General features: G+C 37.6%; 3 protein-coding genes across 3 annotated transcripts; 2 read left to right on the top strand and 1 right to left on the bottom strand.

The window, feature by feature from the left end:
• Nucleotides 1–712: 712 nt before the first annotated feature.
• On the top strand, nt 713–1391 carry NdufA3 (NADH:ubiquinone oxidoreductase subunit A3). Its single transcript, XM_053745249.2, has 2 exons — nt 713–1107; nt 1256–1391. The coding sequence occupies exon 1, from the start codon at nt 843–845 to the stop codon at nt 1071–1073; it is 231 nt and encodes a 76-aa protein (XP_053601224.1). The 5' UTR covers nt 713–842; the 3' UTR covers nt 1074–1107; nt 1256–1391.
• A 236-nt stretch (nt 1392–1627) lies between these two features.
• On the bottom strand, nt 1628–14919 carry Gnf1 (Germ line transcription factor 1). Its single transcript, XM_053745248.2, has 17 exons — nt 14773–14919; nt 14265–14366; nt 13159–13828; nt 12760–12860; nt 12467–12595; nt 11617–12143; nt 10843–10970; nt 9670–9816; nt 8871–8954; nt 7648–7796; nt 6419–6613; nt 5795–5946; nt 4975–5083; nt 3874–4016; nt 3048–3261; nt 2308–2469; nt 1628–1911 (listed from the first exon to the last, which is right to left on the bottom strand). The coding sequence occupies exons 1-17, from the start codon at nt 14779–14781 to the stop codon at nt 1795–1797; spliced, it is 3138 nt and encodes a 1045-aa protein (XP_053601223.1). The 5' UTR covers nt 14782–14919; the 3' UTR covers nt 1628–1794.
• Nucleotides 14920–15836: 917 nt separating this feature from the next.
• On the top strand, nt 15837–17905 carry LOC128670160 (uncharacterized protein). The gene has a single exon (XM_053745610.2). The coding sequence runs from the start codon at nt 16017–16019 to the stop codon at nt 17817–17819; it is 1803 nt and encodes a 600-aa protein (XP_053601585.1). The 5' UTR covers nt 15837–16016; the 3' UTR covers nt 17820–17905.
• Nucleotides 17906–17916: the final 11 nt, after the last annotated feature.

The following is a 17916-nucleotide window of genomic DNA, read 5'->3' as shown; positions in this document are numbered from 1 at the left end:
GGTTTCCTTAAAAAATATATATATTGTCAATCATCTGTTTCATTTGATTCTGAAATTTGATTATTCTCATGAAAAAAAGTCATTAGTGATTGATCCAAATACACATCAATACATATAATATTTTAAATAAATTACCAAACGGACATGACGCCGGAACCTAAAGTGATTGGTTTCCAGCCCAACTTTCCAAACACGTTGGTCGGACTTTTCAAAAGAGGATGTTGGGAAATCCCTGAAATAATGGGTGCTTCAGGCATGGCACTGTTAGGAGTGGGAATAGCTCTTTTTGCTGTACAGCGCTACAAAGCCATAGATGGAGAAAATGCTGAGTTTAAAAGTGTCTATACAATAGTACGAGAGGGTGATCCTCGATCATGTCGTTTTAAAAATCCAAGTTTTACTCAATATAAATGCTAGTCATGTCATGATTGACTTTACCCAATTATTATGAATATAGTTACATGTATTTCAAATGAAGATTTTTATTTTAACTAAGTTATTGGATCAAAAGTATTAGCTCCAGTAGTAAAAAGTATTGAACCATTGAGCTATAATGGTTCAATAGCGCAAGCAGACACAGCGTGGGCTTTTGTCATCCGGTGGATGATGTCATTAGGACTTCTTGGGAAAAGTTCCCTTGCTGGCTTTGTGAACATTTTATATGAAAAATATCCGGATTTAAAAACGGGCGGTGCTAAACGTCAATGCCAGTTTGTCATGTCAGTGTCATGTGTTAATAATTTGGTATTGCAATTTAACTTCAGCTTCCGAACTAAAATTTATTTACGATAGTACATAATAAAAGTCCATTGTTAGATTTATAAAAGAAAAATACTGACGATATGGCTGCCGCCACTGCATCAAGGCGTACAATCGGCCAACTGCTTAAACAAGGTTGGAATGAGATTCCCGAGGTGATTGCCTCAACTGGAATGGCGCTGATTGGCGTTGCTGTAGGATTCTACGCCTGCAATAAATATGAGAAAGAAAACGGAGACAATAGGAGATATAAACAGACCTATGTTATCATGAGGCCCGATGACCCAAGAGTAAAGCTTATCCGCAAGGACTAATGTATATACAATATTTGTGAATATAATAGTTTATGTAGGTGAAATTATGTAATAAACTCAATCATAATAGATTCATTTTTATTTTCTACGTTCCTACTGTAAAAAGTTAATAATAATTTTTTGTATCAATGTACATAAATTTATGGTTTGGACTCAGCTGATAACATTTTATTTATTCATAGGTACAACTACCACACCAACATACTTGTTTGTATGTAAGGAGCAAGAAGTATATATAGGTACCTATTTTACCATTTCAATAAACAGCCAATTGATGACATTGGTAGTGATAATCAGAGCGGGTTCTTCTAAATCTATGGTGATCAAAGATTTAGAAGGGCCTCACGAGCGGCTAGGAGATAATCATGTTGGAATGCTTTTGCGAGACTTGACACACTTCAGTTTGCTAAGAACAATGGAGATGGGAACATAAATGATTGCCTTAGATACTAAAGCTGTGGGTTTAAAAAAAATATGTATCACAAAATTAGCTGTTCTCTAAACAGGCTTTATGGGTTGATTACTCTTGGAGTCCGCTCAATAAAAAACTTAGCTCATCATCATACCAGTTTAATTAAGTAATTGACAAAATAAAAGTCCTTCAAACATAAATGAAACATTTTTCCCCCAAATGTTAAAGAAACATATATTTAGGTTTCAGGCTTGATGCGCTGACTGTGACAAGTTGGAGGCTCAAACAACAAAATAACAAACTTGAACATCACTTCTTTGCTTTGCTAGCTTTTTTGTTGGCACTTGCTTTACTTGAACTGGGATTTTCCTTACTGGAACCAGCATTTTCCTTGCTGGCTTTTTCAGATTCCTTGCCTTTCTTTTTCTGTAAAACAAATATAAATTTAATTAACCTTTGCCCATCAACGGGACACGAGATGCCCATCTTCAGTCCTGTTAATGAGAACAAAACTTTTTATGTCTATGTTATCCCAAAAAAGAACATGTGAACGCATCTTAAGCAACTATCTTCTATATCTTTTCTAATGGAATATTCCATATGTTGTGAATCTATACTATTAATAAAAAGGTATTTGTGAGTTTGTATGTTTGAGGCGGGTAATCTCCGAAACTACTATTCTTTCACCATTAAAAAGGTACATTATCCAAGATTGCTACAGACTATATTTTATCTCTAAATTCCCACGGGAGCGAAGCCCCGGGCAACATCTAGTATGATATATATATCATATATTATATGTAATGTGAAAACGAGCATTACCTTAATAAGCGCGTCATTCTCGGGGTCGCTGTCGTCATTATCGTCCTCCAGCTCGTCATCGTCGTCGGCATCGTCCCGCGCCCTGCCGCGCCTGACGCTGGCGGCCGCGTACGGCAGAGCGCTCGCTTTCTTATTGTACGTGCGGGTCATTGCCGCTTTCACCTGGGACCGGACATTGTAGTGTTATAGGAATATCTTCTTCATAGTAGTAATTCCTCATGGCTGAGGGTCGCGGTCATTACGTGGAATGCAATGAAACACACACAGCAACTTTCTTGGCACTTGCCGCTCGATAGTCAACTATCGATAGCATTTCGATAGACTATCGATAGTATGACAAAAAGCAAGTGTCAATAGTTAGTTATGCATACTATCGATAGTTCGACAATTCTAATTCACTTTGGAATCATTGCTGCAGCGACATATTCCATTTTACCTCGCGCATAAACATTCAATCAACAAGACAGAAACATAACAATCTCGAGAGAGAAAAAAAACAATCAATTCTAATAGACGACTTCGATGTTGCAGTGGTAAAATGCTTGCCTCTGAACCGCTGTGGGGCTCGATCCCCGGTCGAATCATGATGGAAAATGATCTTTACCTGATTGGCCCGGGTCTTGAATGTTTATCTATGTATGTATTAGTTATAAAATATAGTATCGTTGAGTTAGTATCCCATAACACAAGTCTCGAACTTTGGGGCTAGCTCAATCTGTGTGATTTGTCCTAATATTTACCTTGGAATCAATCAAGACCATGGGGTTCCTCTGTCCGGGCCACAGCGACAGTTCAGTGAGTGAGTCCAGATCGTCCCGCAGCAGGTGGTAGGCCTCCAGCGTGTCCAGCGCCCGCTCGATGCCGTCGGTTTTGTCTTTGATGAGAGGGTTCAGCACAGCATCCCGTAGGTGTGTGCAGTAGTCCAGGAATATCGAGGATTTGGAGCCGGAAGTGCTGCAAATTTAAATCAATATAATTAAAAATGTTTGTTTATTTTACGCAAATAATTTATTTTTGTAGGTATCCTAATAGTAATAATTGATATTATAAATACGAAAGTGAGTTTGTTTTTGTTACGTCTTCATGCTCTATCTACTAAACTACTGAACCAATCTTTTAGAAATTTTGCATACATATATTTTGAAGTATGGAGAAGGACATAGGATACCTTTCCCGGCAAAATAACTGTTCCTGTTGGAACATTACGCGGTTGAAGCCGCGGGCAAAAGCTAGCTTCTAATAACAGACACGCATAATATCACGATTTTTTATTCAAGAATAAATTAGTTATTAACAATGTATTAGTAAATTAATTTCTCAACGAACAAATAATTCGTTATTCGATTAAATTTCGCTCATGTCCGTGTGTAATACGATAAAAATAATAATAAATATATACGGAAAAAATTACACAAATCGAGTTAGCCCTAAAGTAAGTTCGAAACTTGTGTCATAGGATACTAACTCAACGATATACTATATTCTATAACATATACATATATAGATAAACATCCAAGGCGTGATGACCATTATATCAGGCCACAGATGGTCGTCAGTAGTCAGCACCTGAGCCTGGTGTGCGCGTGGATCTCCTGGCAGAGACGCGCCAGCTTGTTGCGGCGGGAGCGCCTGCCGAGCCACGCGGGGAAGCTGAGCTGCGGCGCGTGGCCCGCCAGCGCGTGCCCGGGGATCACTGACGCGTACATCGCCTGGGAATCGACTTTATTTGTTCAACAAACTAATTTATTTGTTAGACAAATCAAAAAACCCCCGACATTCATTATCAATTTCGCTACAACTTCTGAACGGCTGAACCGATTTTGATCAAATATATCTAAGAACCACCGCGTAAAAATTTGCTATGAAATAAAAAAAATTGCATCCAAATCGGTTCACCCGTTGATGAGCTACGGTGCCACGTACGCAGACAGACAGGCACACTTAGCAGTCAAACTTATAACACCCCTCTTTTTGCGTCGGGGTTTAATAAAACCATAGATTACTGTGTAATACCTAATCCATAACAAAACCATAATTACTGTGATACGTAATCTACGTATCACAGTAATTATGGTTACGTAGCAGTAGTCAGAATAAATTCATCATTCATACAGATTGACTTAAAATCTGACAATAGTGTTAGCAATAACATACTCGATGTGATGTGAGTAATGAGGAGAGAAAACTAACACGGTTACAGGGGAAGAGGCAGATGGAAGATGGATGGATTACGTGACAAATGAAAGTGTATGAACTCAAGACATGATAGGTAGACGGAAACAGAAACATATGGAAAGATAAGATAATTGCAAAAATATATTGGATAGCTTAACATGTTTACTGGAATTTTAATGACAGTCATAAACTACCTAATTGCTTTGCAATTGTAATTTTTTGTATTGCATTGTTTTACAATAATCGAGAATGAGAATATTTTTCACTAAAAATGTCAAATTTTCCCTAACTTTCCGGTTAGCCCCTCGATTTCATTGACTTTCCCTGACAACCACTATAAATGCGAATGTATATTTGTTTGTTACCTCTTTTTGTTAATTTACTCGACCGATCTTCTTAAAATTTTGCTTTTTCTTTTCAACTCGGAAAAAATACTGTTCCCTTGCAAAATATACGCGGTCGAAGCCGCGGGCAAGTATAAAAACTCATTACCTGCAATGGTAACAAAGACCACGCTTGCGACCCTCGTATTCTGGCATCCACTAAATCTCCCATACTGATGCTATCGGCCGCTCGACTTACGCGGTCTAGGATCTCGTGTCTAAAACAAATGATAATATTATTAATGCCAATGTCTGTCTGTCACGCTTTCAAGGCGATATTTAGCTATGGTAAATGACCGAGGGTCAAACATAGGCAACAGCTGGTAGTTCTGTAAATAACTGTTACTATAAAAATAATGATAGATTGCAGACGTGATACTGTACCTATATATATATCTCTCTCACACATAAATCATGACCGATTTTTTACGCAAATCCTAGGCTTCTTGACATCTTGACAAAGAGTTTTTGTGTTTACTAGTTTATTTTACTTATTCATATGTAGCCGTCCAAATCAAAAGGGACCTTATGGCGCCCGGCACTTACGCCATTGTTTACGTTGTTTTGTATTCGAACAACGGCAATAAAGACCTAATTGCCAGCCGCCATAAGGTCCCTTTTGATTTGGACGGCCACATATGTTCAATGGCCTTGCTAAAGGCGAAGCAGCGGCCAGCGTTGACAAAGCAGTCAGGGTTGTCACAAAATATGGAATACGCGATACTTTGCACAATCTACATCTGTATATTTTTTCTCAAAATTTACAACTATTTAGCTCACAACGCAAGTCGCAGTAGTAGTCAATACGGAGCAACGAATTGAGAATATTTTTGGTGTGGAGATAGGTGGAGATCTGAAGAATGTCATAGGCCAGAGCCGCGGGCAACAGCTAGTATAAATATAAACATAAAGACATCTCATAAACTCACTTGGGACAATGCGGAGTGACTTGCAAATAGTTCTCCTGCACGAAGAGAGGCGCCATGCTGTAGTCGTGGAAGAACAGATCGCTTTTGTCGTGGATCGACATCGTCTTGTGGTCCTCGAACGAGAACACTTTCCTAACAGCCTCCCATGGACCCTGCCGAGTAAATACATTTGTTTAGAGCCTCTTTCACTATTCTCTGATAAAATATCTGACAGATAATTTAACTGTTAGATAAATCTGCCTGAAAACAAAAATGTTAATGCAATCTGATTGATATGTTGAATAACAATTACTATGAGCACATTTTTTTTACTGCATACTGTTATAGAATTACGTGTAAAGTATTTAGCTAACAATAAATAAATTTTATAGGTATATGGGCTATCAGATATTTTATTAAGCAAATGGTTCTACGGGGCTTTAAATTACAATTTTTCAACCGTAGCCGTCTAAATGAATAATATGAATTGTTTTTATAAGTATATATGGAGTGGATCTATTTTAAGGCGGCGACCACACGGCACCAATGTTCATTGAATAAATTTATTTCTATTCTAAAAGGGATCGAGAGGGAAAGAGAAGAAAAATCATAGAGCGGGAATAGGATAGACAGAGATAACCTTACCAGTTTCAAATCCCTCTTGACATTCTTCGCGTCCTTCCTCAACTGGTCTCCGTCCAACAGACGGGTGTCTGCGGCCCACAGAGAGAGGAGATTGAGAGTCTGCCTCACGTCCTGATTGGCCGACACGATGAGCTGACTCAGCACGTCCGGGGGGATTTTGAGACCTTCCTTGCAGCAGATTGACATCATAGCCGACTGGAAATTTAGATGAATTTAATACATTGGAGCGGTGGTGGTGTAATGGTTATGCCTGTGGATCCCAGGTCAAAAGGTCCCAGTTTCGAATCCTACTCGTGTTACGTGAGTTTGTATACCAATCTGACTCACGTATAGTTGTTTTCGTCGACCACCCCTTGCTTCCGGTGAAGGAAAACATCGTGAGGAAACCCGCGCACTGCGGTTGATTATTAACTTTTGTGCGAAATGGAGAAGGCAATGGCAAACCACTCCATTACTATTGGCAAGAAAGTTGTCGTGTGTGTTTAATTCCACGTAATGACCACGACCATTAGCCATGAGGAATACGACGAAGGAGAATACAGCACACGGGGAACTGGGTGAAATGGTAAACCAGTATGGGAGGACCTGGTCGCCCCCTTTTGCTCGTACTGGAGTGTAAAAGTAATAATAAATACACCGCACACTATGCGCAAAAGAAATGAACAAATCCAGTCTACGGCTCATCTGTTATCGTGTCACGACTGCCCGACGTCTTGCACGATTGAGGACCTAAACCTAAACGAGGCCAACAATCAAGCCATAATCACCACATATTGGTCGAAAATCATCTAATAGCTATTCCGACTCGACAGGAAGAACCGCGCTGTGTTTATACACGTTTATCTTTAATAATATTTAGGAAGACTTACGACTAAGTAACAAGTATAAAGAAAGTGTGTGAAACGAGAGCCAACTAAGTCTCCACAGATAAAAAAGTAAAAAAAAAATAATAAAAAAATAATTAAATATCAAAGCAAGTAGACAAAAAGCCATAAAGTTATATATACTAGGAACTATCCTAAATGCGAAAGTTTGTTTGTAACCGCTTCAGGCTCTATCTACTCAATCTTCTTGAAATTTTGCATACGTGTAGTTTGAAGTATGAAAAAGGGCCTTACCTTTCATCCCGGAATAACTGTTCCCGCGGGAAATTTACGCGGGCGAAGCAGCGGGCAAAAGCTATAGTAATATATAACCTTTTTTATACTACTAAGTAGGCAATTACTTACCTTAATTTGCTCCACTCGGGGTTTACTGAACCTAAGATCGTAACAATAGTTGACCAGGGAGCGCATCTTCTGACTGTCCCTGTCGTTGCACATGCATATGATTGGCACTGATGCGGCCTTGATCAGGTTTATTAGTTCTTGGAGGCCGCCTGAAAATGTAAAGTGTATTCAACACAACAGGGAATGTGTATGAAACTTGAAGTCATTTATATTCGTCAACAAACTATATATATATCTTTTATCCCAGTTGGGTACCCAACTGGGATAAAAGATATCCATACAACTTCAAAAAATCAATTTTGTAAAAATTTGTTCAATCAGTTTTATTAATTACGCGAACTACATTTTTTTTGTTTTAATAAAATTATATTAGGAATGCTTATTGACTACAAAATTGTCGACGTCACAGGACATCACTCCAACAAGCTACATATAATGTTTAGTTTTTGACATTAGACAAAAGTATCTGATTCGACTAGTTAGAATACAAATTCAAATTCGTTTATTTTGTGATCATAGGTAAAATAGGTTGATGTGTGTTGATGTGTGTTAATATATAATAATTAATAAACGAATTTGAATTTGTATTCTAATTAGTCGAATCAGATACTTTTGTTATTATATTATATATAAGTGTCAAATTGATTATAATAACGTCTAATTAATGTGATTTTAAATATGATTTTACTAGATGTTGCCCGGGGCTTCGCTCCCGTGGGAATTTTGAGACAAAATATTGCCTATAGCAATCTTGGATAATGAACCTTTATAATGGTGAAAGAATTTTTGAAATCGGTTCGGTGGTTTCGGAGATTGCCCGCTTCAAACATAACTCACAAACGCTTACCAGTTTCTAATAATAAAACACTACATGTTGCCCGGGGTTTCGCTCCCGTTGGAATTTTGAGATAAAATATGGCCTGTAGCAATCTTGGATAATGTGCTTTTCTAATGGTGAAATATTTTTTTAAATCCGTTCGGTACTTTCAGAGATTATCCGCCTCAAACATACGAACTCACAAAGTCACAAACGCTTACCTCTTTATAATTATTATAATTTATCTGGTGAAGACGGTGGCGGCTAGATTGGACGTGGACAGTGCTATTATGAAACACTGGACTCTGGACGTTCATCTTTGCAAAGATTTTTTTTAAATAATAATAGTAAAGATTTGTGTACAATCTATAAGGAATGCGTTTACTGTATACAGCCAATAACTCACCTCTGTCTTCGTTACCCGCCATACCGTCAACCTCGTCCATCACCAAAACATGCTTCTTCGAGACGGCTTGCTTGCCTGTGTCGCCTGTTAGAAATTAAATCGTTTACTAAAAATTTGCTAGTCAATTAGGTCAGAAATAGCATACACTCATATTAGGGGTTGTTCATTAATCACGTGAGGCTAAGGAGGGGGTAGGGGGGGCAGCAAATATCACGAAATATCACCAGGGGGAGGGGGGTAAAGTAAGATATCACGTGGTAGATAGATAAAAACTTTATTTGTTATTGTTTCACACAATTACAGACAAAGAAAAATAATATAACTAAAAATACATAAAACTAACTAACTTTTTTCGTCAAACGCGCGATTTTTAATATTAAAAAATATATATTATAGGTACATTGAGCCTTGAGCCTGGCACTTAGGTCTTTACTGCCGTTGATTTGCATTCGAACAACGGCAATAAAGACCTAATTGTCAGCCGCCATAAGGTCCCTTTTGATTTGGACGGCCACATACATTAACCACAAGGTACTAAAAATACACGTGATATTGGGTGGAGAAAGGGGGTTCGTCATAAACCTGACGACGTATCACCAAGGTGGGGAGTTAAGAATGCTAAAAAAAACATCACGTGATTAGTGAACAGCCCCTTTGGTACTATGGTATACAAGTCAGGTCTAAAAACTGATGAACACGGTATAACCTAATCTTAACCATCGTTCAATCATCTGCGACTAACTGCACAGGCGAAGTCGATATGATAATGGCTGAACCTAGGTTTGGCTACGAGACCTACCTTTAGCGTAACCGGAGAGTGAGTTGGTAGTGAGAAGCTCCCCAATCTGCTCCTTGATCAGAGTCTTGCTGCGAGTGTCCGATGCGTTGAACTCCACCATATCGAAGCCGAGCTCCTTGCACACTAGCGCCACTGTGGTGGTTTTGCCTGGAGGAATATAAATATGCTTTGTAAACTCAAATTTAAAATTATAGTAGTTCGCCGCGAACTTAGACCTCGCGAACACAATAAATTTTTGATGAGTTTTTACAAAATTGTGAATATTTCAAGAAAGACTTAACCGATTTTGATGCTCCACGTACTTAAAAAATCTATTGATATACATTCTACATACCGTTTAAATTTCATCAAATATTCTACATACCGTTTAAATTTCATCAAAATAAGACCTACGGTTTGAAAGATATCGCGTTACAAATATACATACATACATTTTAAAAAATGTATTTTTTTGCCCCAAGTTGTAGCCCTCGCTCACTCTGTCAATTATTCATTCAACTTATTTAAAACTTTATTGCAAAAACATTACTCCAAAAGAATTTAAGTCACTTTGTATGTTAATCTAATCAAGTGTTTATTAACTGATAAATGTTATTAATGATAGACCCAGATAGAATTTAGAACTTGTATAAATTGTTACTTTTTTGTTATTTGGGGTGGAGAGCATGTTGCTCTATTATATATATTCGGTAAAACATGTAGGTTTTGTTTATTTTAACATCAATTTGTATATTTGTACTCATGTTTTTGGGAAATATATTTTTCTTTCTTATCGCAATTGACACCATTGGCACGCATCGGCATACTTATTAAGGATTCGGCAGACCGTACGAAGAGGAAAAGAAGAAAGTAGGAAAGCAGACTTTGGGCTCCGACGCTCTGCAGCTGAGGGAGCAACCGGGAAGACGCTCAAATGAGAGATTGCTGATTTTCATAAAACCTTGTAAATATTAGGTAAATAAACGAGATCGTACCGCTCAAGAACTCACGCGGCAATGTGGTACACTCAACAGCTACTACAAGTTAACCTTGAACTTCTATGGAGCGGTAATAGTTTGCAATGAATTTGTTTAAGTTGATGTGCTGTTGACTGTACTTTAAATAACGAATCGTCTATGTTGTTATTGCGACAGCGACTTAAGCGCCACATCTGAAGGAAACCAAGTATCTTACCAACTCCTGGAGGCCCCGAGAGCAATGCGGCCTTGTAATAGCCTCCATCATCATTCTTTGTCCACGGGCTGGGCTTGGCCAACTTCGCCTTCCTGTTCACGTACCATTTGGTCAGCCAATTCATCAACCTGCAACGCGAAATGAAATTTAAAAACGTCTATGTGGGTTGACATGGTCCGCCCCGGCTTTGCTCGGGCAAAACCATAATAAATTACACATCTAAACCTTCCTCAGGAATCACGCTATCTATTAAGTTTATCGCGTTCATATACAGAGCGACATGTTTTTTAATAATACAACATCTTTTTATAATATGTACGGATAAGGACTGAGTTGTTAAAATCAACATTGCACCCGCCAGCGGTGACAATGCAGTCAGGGTTGTCACAAAATAAAGACCTGATACTGTATCTGTATAAATTTTTCAATGAGTAACAGCCCTTGATTTAGATATATATCGCATTTGGCTTTAGCTATATAACCTACAACCAATTGAGCTGAAAATTTGTATACACGTTTAATTTCAGTGACAATGTTAATCATAACATTGTCACTGAATGATATGATGACAATGTATCAACATTGTCATCATAATGATGCACACAGGATCGGCTCCCGATTATGGAACTTCCCAATGATTTACTGCACACACATGATTGTCACTCGTTGAATATAATAAGATCTGTCTGATGTTTGTGATGGGCAGCTTCTGCCAAAAATGTTAATAACTTCGTAAAAAAATTATATTAAATTTCTATTGCTTCACATACTAACTTCTTAACGTTACTAGCGTCGCCGTGTTGTCCAATGATCTGCTTTACATTCCTTGGTTTATATTTGTCAACCCACATCAGTGAATCTGGGGTGGAGCCACTTTTGTTCACCTGAATTTTGTCCACATCACCGCTTGATTTTGATACTACCTTCAACGGTGCCACCTCAATTTTGGGTGCTTCACATGATTTTGACACACCTTTTAACATGGCAACATTATTATCATTTATTTCTGTCTTAATCTTAGTTTTTTCACTAGTTTCTTTTTTGGGTATTTTATAATCTGTGATCTCTTTTTTAATAGATTCATGTTCGTTGGCCACTTCTTTTTTAAAGACGTTATTTTTTTTGTGTGGCGATTTCTCCTTGGCAGTTCTATCCTCTTTCTTCCTGCCAGGTTTGCCTTTATCTGTAGGATTGGCAATCATTTGCAAGAACTGGTCTTCGTTAATGATTTTGATGCCCAGCTCGTGAGCATGGGCCATTTTCGCGGGACCGGCGTCCTCGCCCGCAAGAACATGAGTCACCTAAAAACATTTTGGACTCATTAAAACGGTTATCTTGTAATAATATAGCGTGTGGTCCGGCCCCAGGTTTTGACCACCCCATATACTTTGGATGGCGTACGAGGTGACTAAGAGACAAATAGCCTCGGCAGCTTATATGACATGAAAGGTTACTAACGTTCGGCAGCCGTTTATAAAATCACCGGGTGAATCTTAAAAAAATTGTAGTTGATAATAACACGTGAACATGAGAACGATATTGTAAGTAATACAATAATGCTAGCATTTAATTCATTTCATATTGGAATTATGAAATAGCATGTGGCTTAAAACATAAAACATACCTTCCTACTAATACTGTTTTTAACACACCCGCCGTACTTAGTGATGGCAGCTGCGATGTCCTCCCTCTCGAACGAGTCCAGCACTCCAGTCAAAAGGAACGCACAATCCTTCAGGCAATTAGGTGAACCCTATTAAAAGAAATCATCATCAGCTGCTAACCAATTACCAGAGATAATCAGTATTGGTGAAAACCACTGTTATTTTTGAGTGTTTATCACAGACAGACAGACAGACGCGCAGAGAAATTTGTTTTATAATATATAATATATATGATATGTAGTGATTTATGTACCTCTGGAATTTCTTTGGCCCCCAAATTCTTCGGTCCTGTTCTGTTGAGATAGTTCTGGTATAGAGCTGCTGAATGCCGCCTTCTTTCATGTCTCTCGGCATCTGACAGATCAGAAAGCTGGTAAATTAATAAATAAATATATATGGACAAATGACACAGATTGAGTTAGCTGTGTTATTGGATACTAACTCAACGATACTATATTCTACATCATATACATATAGATAAAACTCCAAGATCCAATTTAAAAAAGATCATTTTCCATCCTGATCTGACTAGGGATCGAATCCGGAACCTCCAGTGTAGCAGTCCGGTACCATGACCATTAGGCCATTAGACCATGGAGATCGTCAAATAAAGTTATAAAGTGTCACAGTGAAATAGAAAAAATATACATACCAGACTCATTGAGACTCTTATCCATTTTTTTCTTTTTGCTCTTATGTTTTTGTTCTAAATCCTCATCAAAACAAGAAACAGAGTTATCAAAACATTCCTCAGTTTTAGAACTATCTTTATATTTTTTATTTTCAACATGATCAACATCATCATCAACAAATGCAGAAAACTTTCTCTTTTTTTCATTCTTTAATTCACTATAAGACTTTTCCTTTGATTCACTTTCTGGACTTATATTACTAGTAGACTTTCCATTTTTATTATTCTCAAGTGATTTTTCTTTTTTTTCAATTTCCCTTTTTTTAATAGGACATTTATCTTTTACATCATGATTTTTTACATTGCCATTTTCAATTTTTCCATTTGTTTCATCTCCTATTTCCAGTCCCTCATCTATGTCAAGTTCCAAGAGACTTTTGTCAAAATCGTCATCAGAATGTATGCCAACCTCAGTTTTTTTCTTTTGTTTTTTTGTAACTGGCTCAGTTCTCTTAATGGGGCCAGTTCCAAATAAATCGGAAACGGCCTTGACTTCTTTAAGGACCGCTTTAGGGGGAGTCTTCTTCTTTGACTTGGTGGGCTCTTGATGGTAATTTTTGGCATTTTTAGTTGAGAATATCTCTTCATCTGAATCATCACAAATGTGCGGTCTTTTCTTTGGCTTCTTCCTCTGAAATAGGCAATTGTATGCCACTATTATCACTAAGTAGTAAGTAGTTTTAGCTATTGATAAAATAATTATAATATTGGACATTTTGTTCAGTTATTAAATTATGTGTGGGACTGATAGTCATTCTAAGTACTATTACAAATTAATATTTGTTTAAAATATTTTTTAAATTTGATTTCTACAAAAATACACTACAATAAATAATTTAAACAAAATATATTGTTTACATTTTGAGTAGACTCAATATTTAAATTAAACTATTCTATTCTAAACTTTGAATATCTAAAACTATTTAGATACCATAGGGACTATTCAAAATTTTCCATATAACATTTATTTTCTATAGTGCTAATTACTCATCATGGCTACTACATGGCTCAATATAAATAACAAGTCTTTTCTTCTCAATAAATGCATGTTTTTATTAATTACTTACCTTGTTTTTAATTTGTACATCTGGAGATTCAGGTATCACATCATCATCTTCTTCTATTTTCTTCTTTTGAACTTTTTTCACTTGGAAAAATGACCTTATATCCTAGTTGAAATAATCAGAGTTTCATTTGACAAGTTTTTGACAATAAGATATATAAAAAAAATATTACTGTACATAGTGCAATTATTTTTGAACATTCTTGCGAGATCATGGTTACAGCACAACATATATAGATTGTTAATTAAAATTTAAGTATAATTCAGGTATCCTAGTCATGCTTGGATAACATGATGAGCGAAACTTCCATATAATAATGGTAGACACCCCGAAACCGAATGTTTAATTAACTAAGGTCTTTAGTGATATGGCTTTATGATATGTAAATGCGATGCTTATAGATAAATATTTCATCAAAACAAATGTCTACATCGGTAGTTATGCTGCATTCATGGACATGGTAAAATTAAGAAACATACGCAACAAGTTACAATGTTGCAATGAAACTTACTGCTGACATTTTCAATATGTAAACAATTTCAGACTATCAGATTATACATGATTTTAAATTAAACGGCTCAAAGAATGCACTTTTTTATCAATCTCAAAATACATAGTGAATTTCAATTCAATGTGCAGTGCAACTGTCACTCCACATCATAATATTTTCCCGAAATGTAAATGTAATACTGTCATTGATATGACATTGATATACAGTTTTTCATAGATACTCGTTTGAAACGAGTAATCGATTCCTGTCATACAATACCTAGCGAATTTAACTATAATATTTATATTCCGCGTAAATATAAGAACAAGAAAAAGTTCTTATGTTATTCCGTAAAAAATACTACTAATACTGAAACAGTAGGATGAATATGAATCCCTTAGACTAAAACAGCAACTTTGTTTTCTTTATTATAACAATTATCGATTTGTCAGCATTCGTTTTTGCTAAAAAATATTTGAAGCCTATTGGATCACCACGCCGCGCCGCCATTGGAAAATGTTTTGAAGTGTTTGTTTTGGCGCCAAGTTACTCTACGTACGTAGGTACGTATACAGGTATCCATCCACGGACCGGGCGCGGTCGGTCTTTTTTTATTTATTTAAATATTTTTTACCTTTGGTGTATTCTGCTTTTTGTTTATTTATGTTGATAGTAGGTAGATTAACCTATTGATTTGATTACAATAATTCAATAATGGCGTTTTTGTGATTATTTACCTAACGAATTCATTAATTCTTAGTTTAATGTTTAAATTTATACCACAGATATCAACTACTCACATTGTTCTTGATATAAGTACGGTACGTACGATCCACATACGATAAGTGATATTCATGTCATTCCACATTCATAGCCCCTATATTGGTGGCGCAACTACTCCATTTATGGGTCCGTGGCCAATTCCTAACGAGGAAAATGGGGCCCCAATTTGGGGTAAGCACCCTCCAATTGATTCCTGCTGGAGTAAATTTTTTTTAAAACAAGTATGAATGTACTGTACATACAATACCTACCTCTTTCTATGTATCTAAAATAGTATTAGAAAAATACAGTAGCAGCATTATCTTTGCCGATGGCGACGGACTCTATCATCTTTGATGTCATTCTCTAAATCTATCAAAACTTTCAGAAACAGGTTTTCAATGTCGTATTTACTAATATTTATAATTTGTATCTTATATTTGTTACATTATATTAGGTACTAAATATAATATCAAAATACCAACTTTGATGAATTTGGTTGAATGCATTGCGTAAAGGTTCTTATAATTTGTAGCCTGATGTCATGCGTGAGAAGCACCTATGTAGGCTCCACTATATTTTACAAAAGGCGACAGGATAGATCTGGTGATTGCTGGAGTCTTGATGATTTATCGAAACTGAAGGCGAGACAGTTGTTGGAAACCATTATGCCCATTGTGCCGTCTACTGATAAAATTAACAAGAAGTATGTTAGAGAAACCGTGAGATATTTGCGCCAAGCTCTTAATGAGATTGACAAAGATCTTGATGAACGTACTGGCGGCATTCTCAAAGAAGCTTTAGCGGACGCTATCGGAGGACATTTGAGAGCTCGAGTGCTTCCCACTATAAGATTCGCCTACTATGCAGGCTACATCCCCTGCAAGTGTGCGAGACACGCTCACGATTTTTTCAACGACGTGAAGACTGAACTAAATACTCTAGGCCTAGGTTGGGCCGACCCTCGTGTACCAGCACATACAAATTTGTCAGTAGTCAAAATCTTGATTAGCACCGGGAAATTTGTTGATCCGTGCACCAGTTTGGTATCCAAACGTGACGCAAATTCATGCATACACGTGCCACCTCCTAAACTTGACGACAGTAAAAAGCCGTCCGCGATTGCATTGCCATTCAAAAAAGGTGGTTTCATTAGCTTAACGTCTCCCGCTGCAGAGAATATATTGTTGAATTACTATACCACTGCCTCACGATGTATATTAGCTAGTTCTCCGGCGAAATGTCGCCACGCTGATTTTGTTAATTTTAATAATGAAATGTGGCACTGGATGAAACGAGACGTGGCGCCGCATTTGGTGGACGAGAAGCTTTATTGTGCGTACGGTGGGGTGTTCAGAATAGCCGCTGCTGTACAGAGTTATGGAAAGGGACTTAAAAGACGTAATTTATTTGAATATGATGATCCTAGCTCGAGATGGAACATATTTCGGAAGTTTCCAGGCCCCTGCATCACGGTAGACATGGACTGGACGCCGAGCCTGTATATTATTGTAATATTTTGTTTAGCCGCTACAATCTGCTTCTTCCAGACGATGTATTATTGTTTATTTAAAAGAAGAGGATGTAGATGCCAAGGGTTCACTCCATCGTGGCACACAAAGGACTTAACATACGCTCGCGTTGAAACGAATATCCCTGCTATGCTAGCCGAACACCAAAGCGCCATTTATTACAGCGATAGAAAACGTGGGGCGAAAAACTCCTCGAAAACTAGAAGTACTTCACTGGGGTCAATAAAAGCGCAGAAGGTGTATGATCTGAACGATAATACGGAGAAGATGATGGCAGTCATAATGAGCGGGAATGAGGACAGCGATGTGGAGAGCCAGTCGTCTGCAGGCAGCATGATGTCGAAGCACGAGAGCGATGGATCTCCTGTGTCCGTGTTGACAAAACGGTCGACGCAGTCTACGGCGCGATCTAAAAGTCCACCAAAGTTGGAAACTCCTATTGCACAGTTAAAACTGGATAGTCCGGTGCGAACCGACAAGAGACCGCGTCAGCCGATGTACACGACGAGTACAGTGACGAGGTCCGAGCTGACGTTCTGCCCGGAGCAGCGAGACAGCGAGTCCACCTGGTCTGACACTTCTATCACAGACCACTCAACCAGTTGTTCTGCTAGTTTCAAATCGCAGAGTCGGCAGTCGAGCAGCACACGAAACTTGGCATGGGCACGCCGCATAGTGTCCAAACACTCTGGACAAACCCAGACACAAACGAGGTCAACTACAGGGACAGATTTCGATTTTAATTCATTCACAACGCCTCCTTCGCGCAGATAACGACACGATTTGATAGGTTATTTTTAATTTGTAGGATGTTTCTAGTTATTCGTACGATTTAAGACGAAAATTTTAGATTTTTTAGGATTATAGAGGT

This window comes from Plodia interpunctella, chromosome 5 (genome assembly GCF_027563975.2).
Source record: "Plodia interpunctella isolate USDA-ARS_2022_Savannah chromosome 5, ilPloInte3.2, whole genome shotgun sequence".
Lineage (NCBI taxonomy): Eukaryota > Metazoa > Arthropoda > Insecta > Lepidoptera > Pyralidae > Plodia > Plodia interpunctella.
This window is presented reverse-complemented; position numbering and strand designations above follow the sequence as displayed.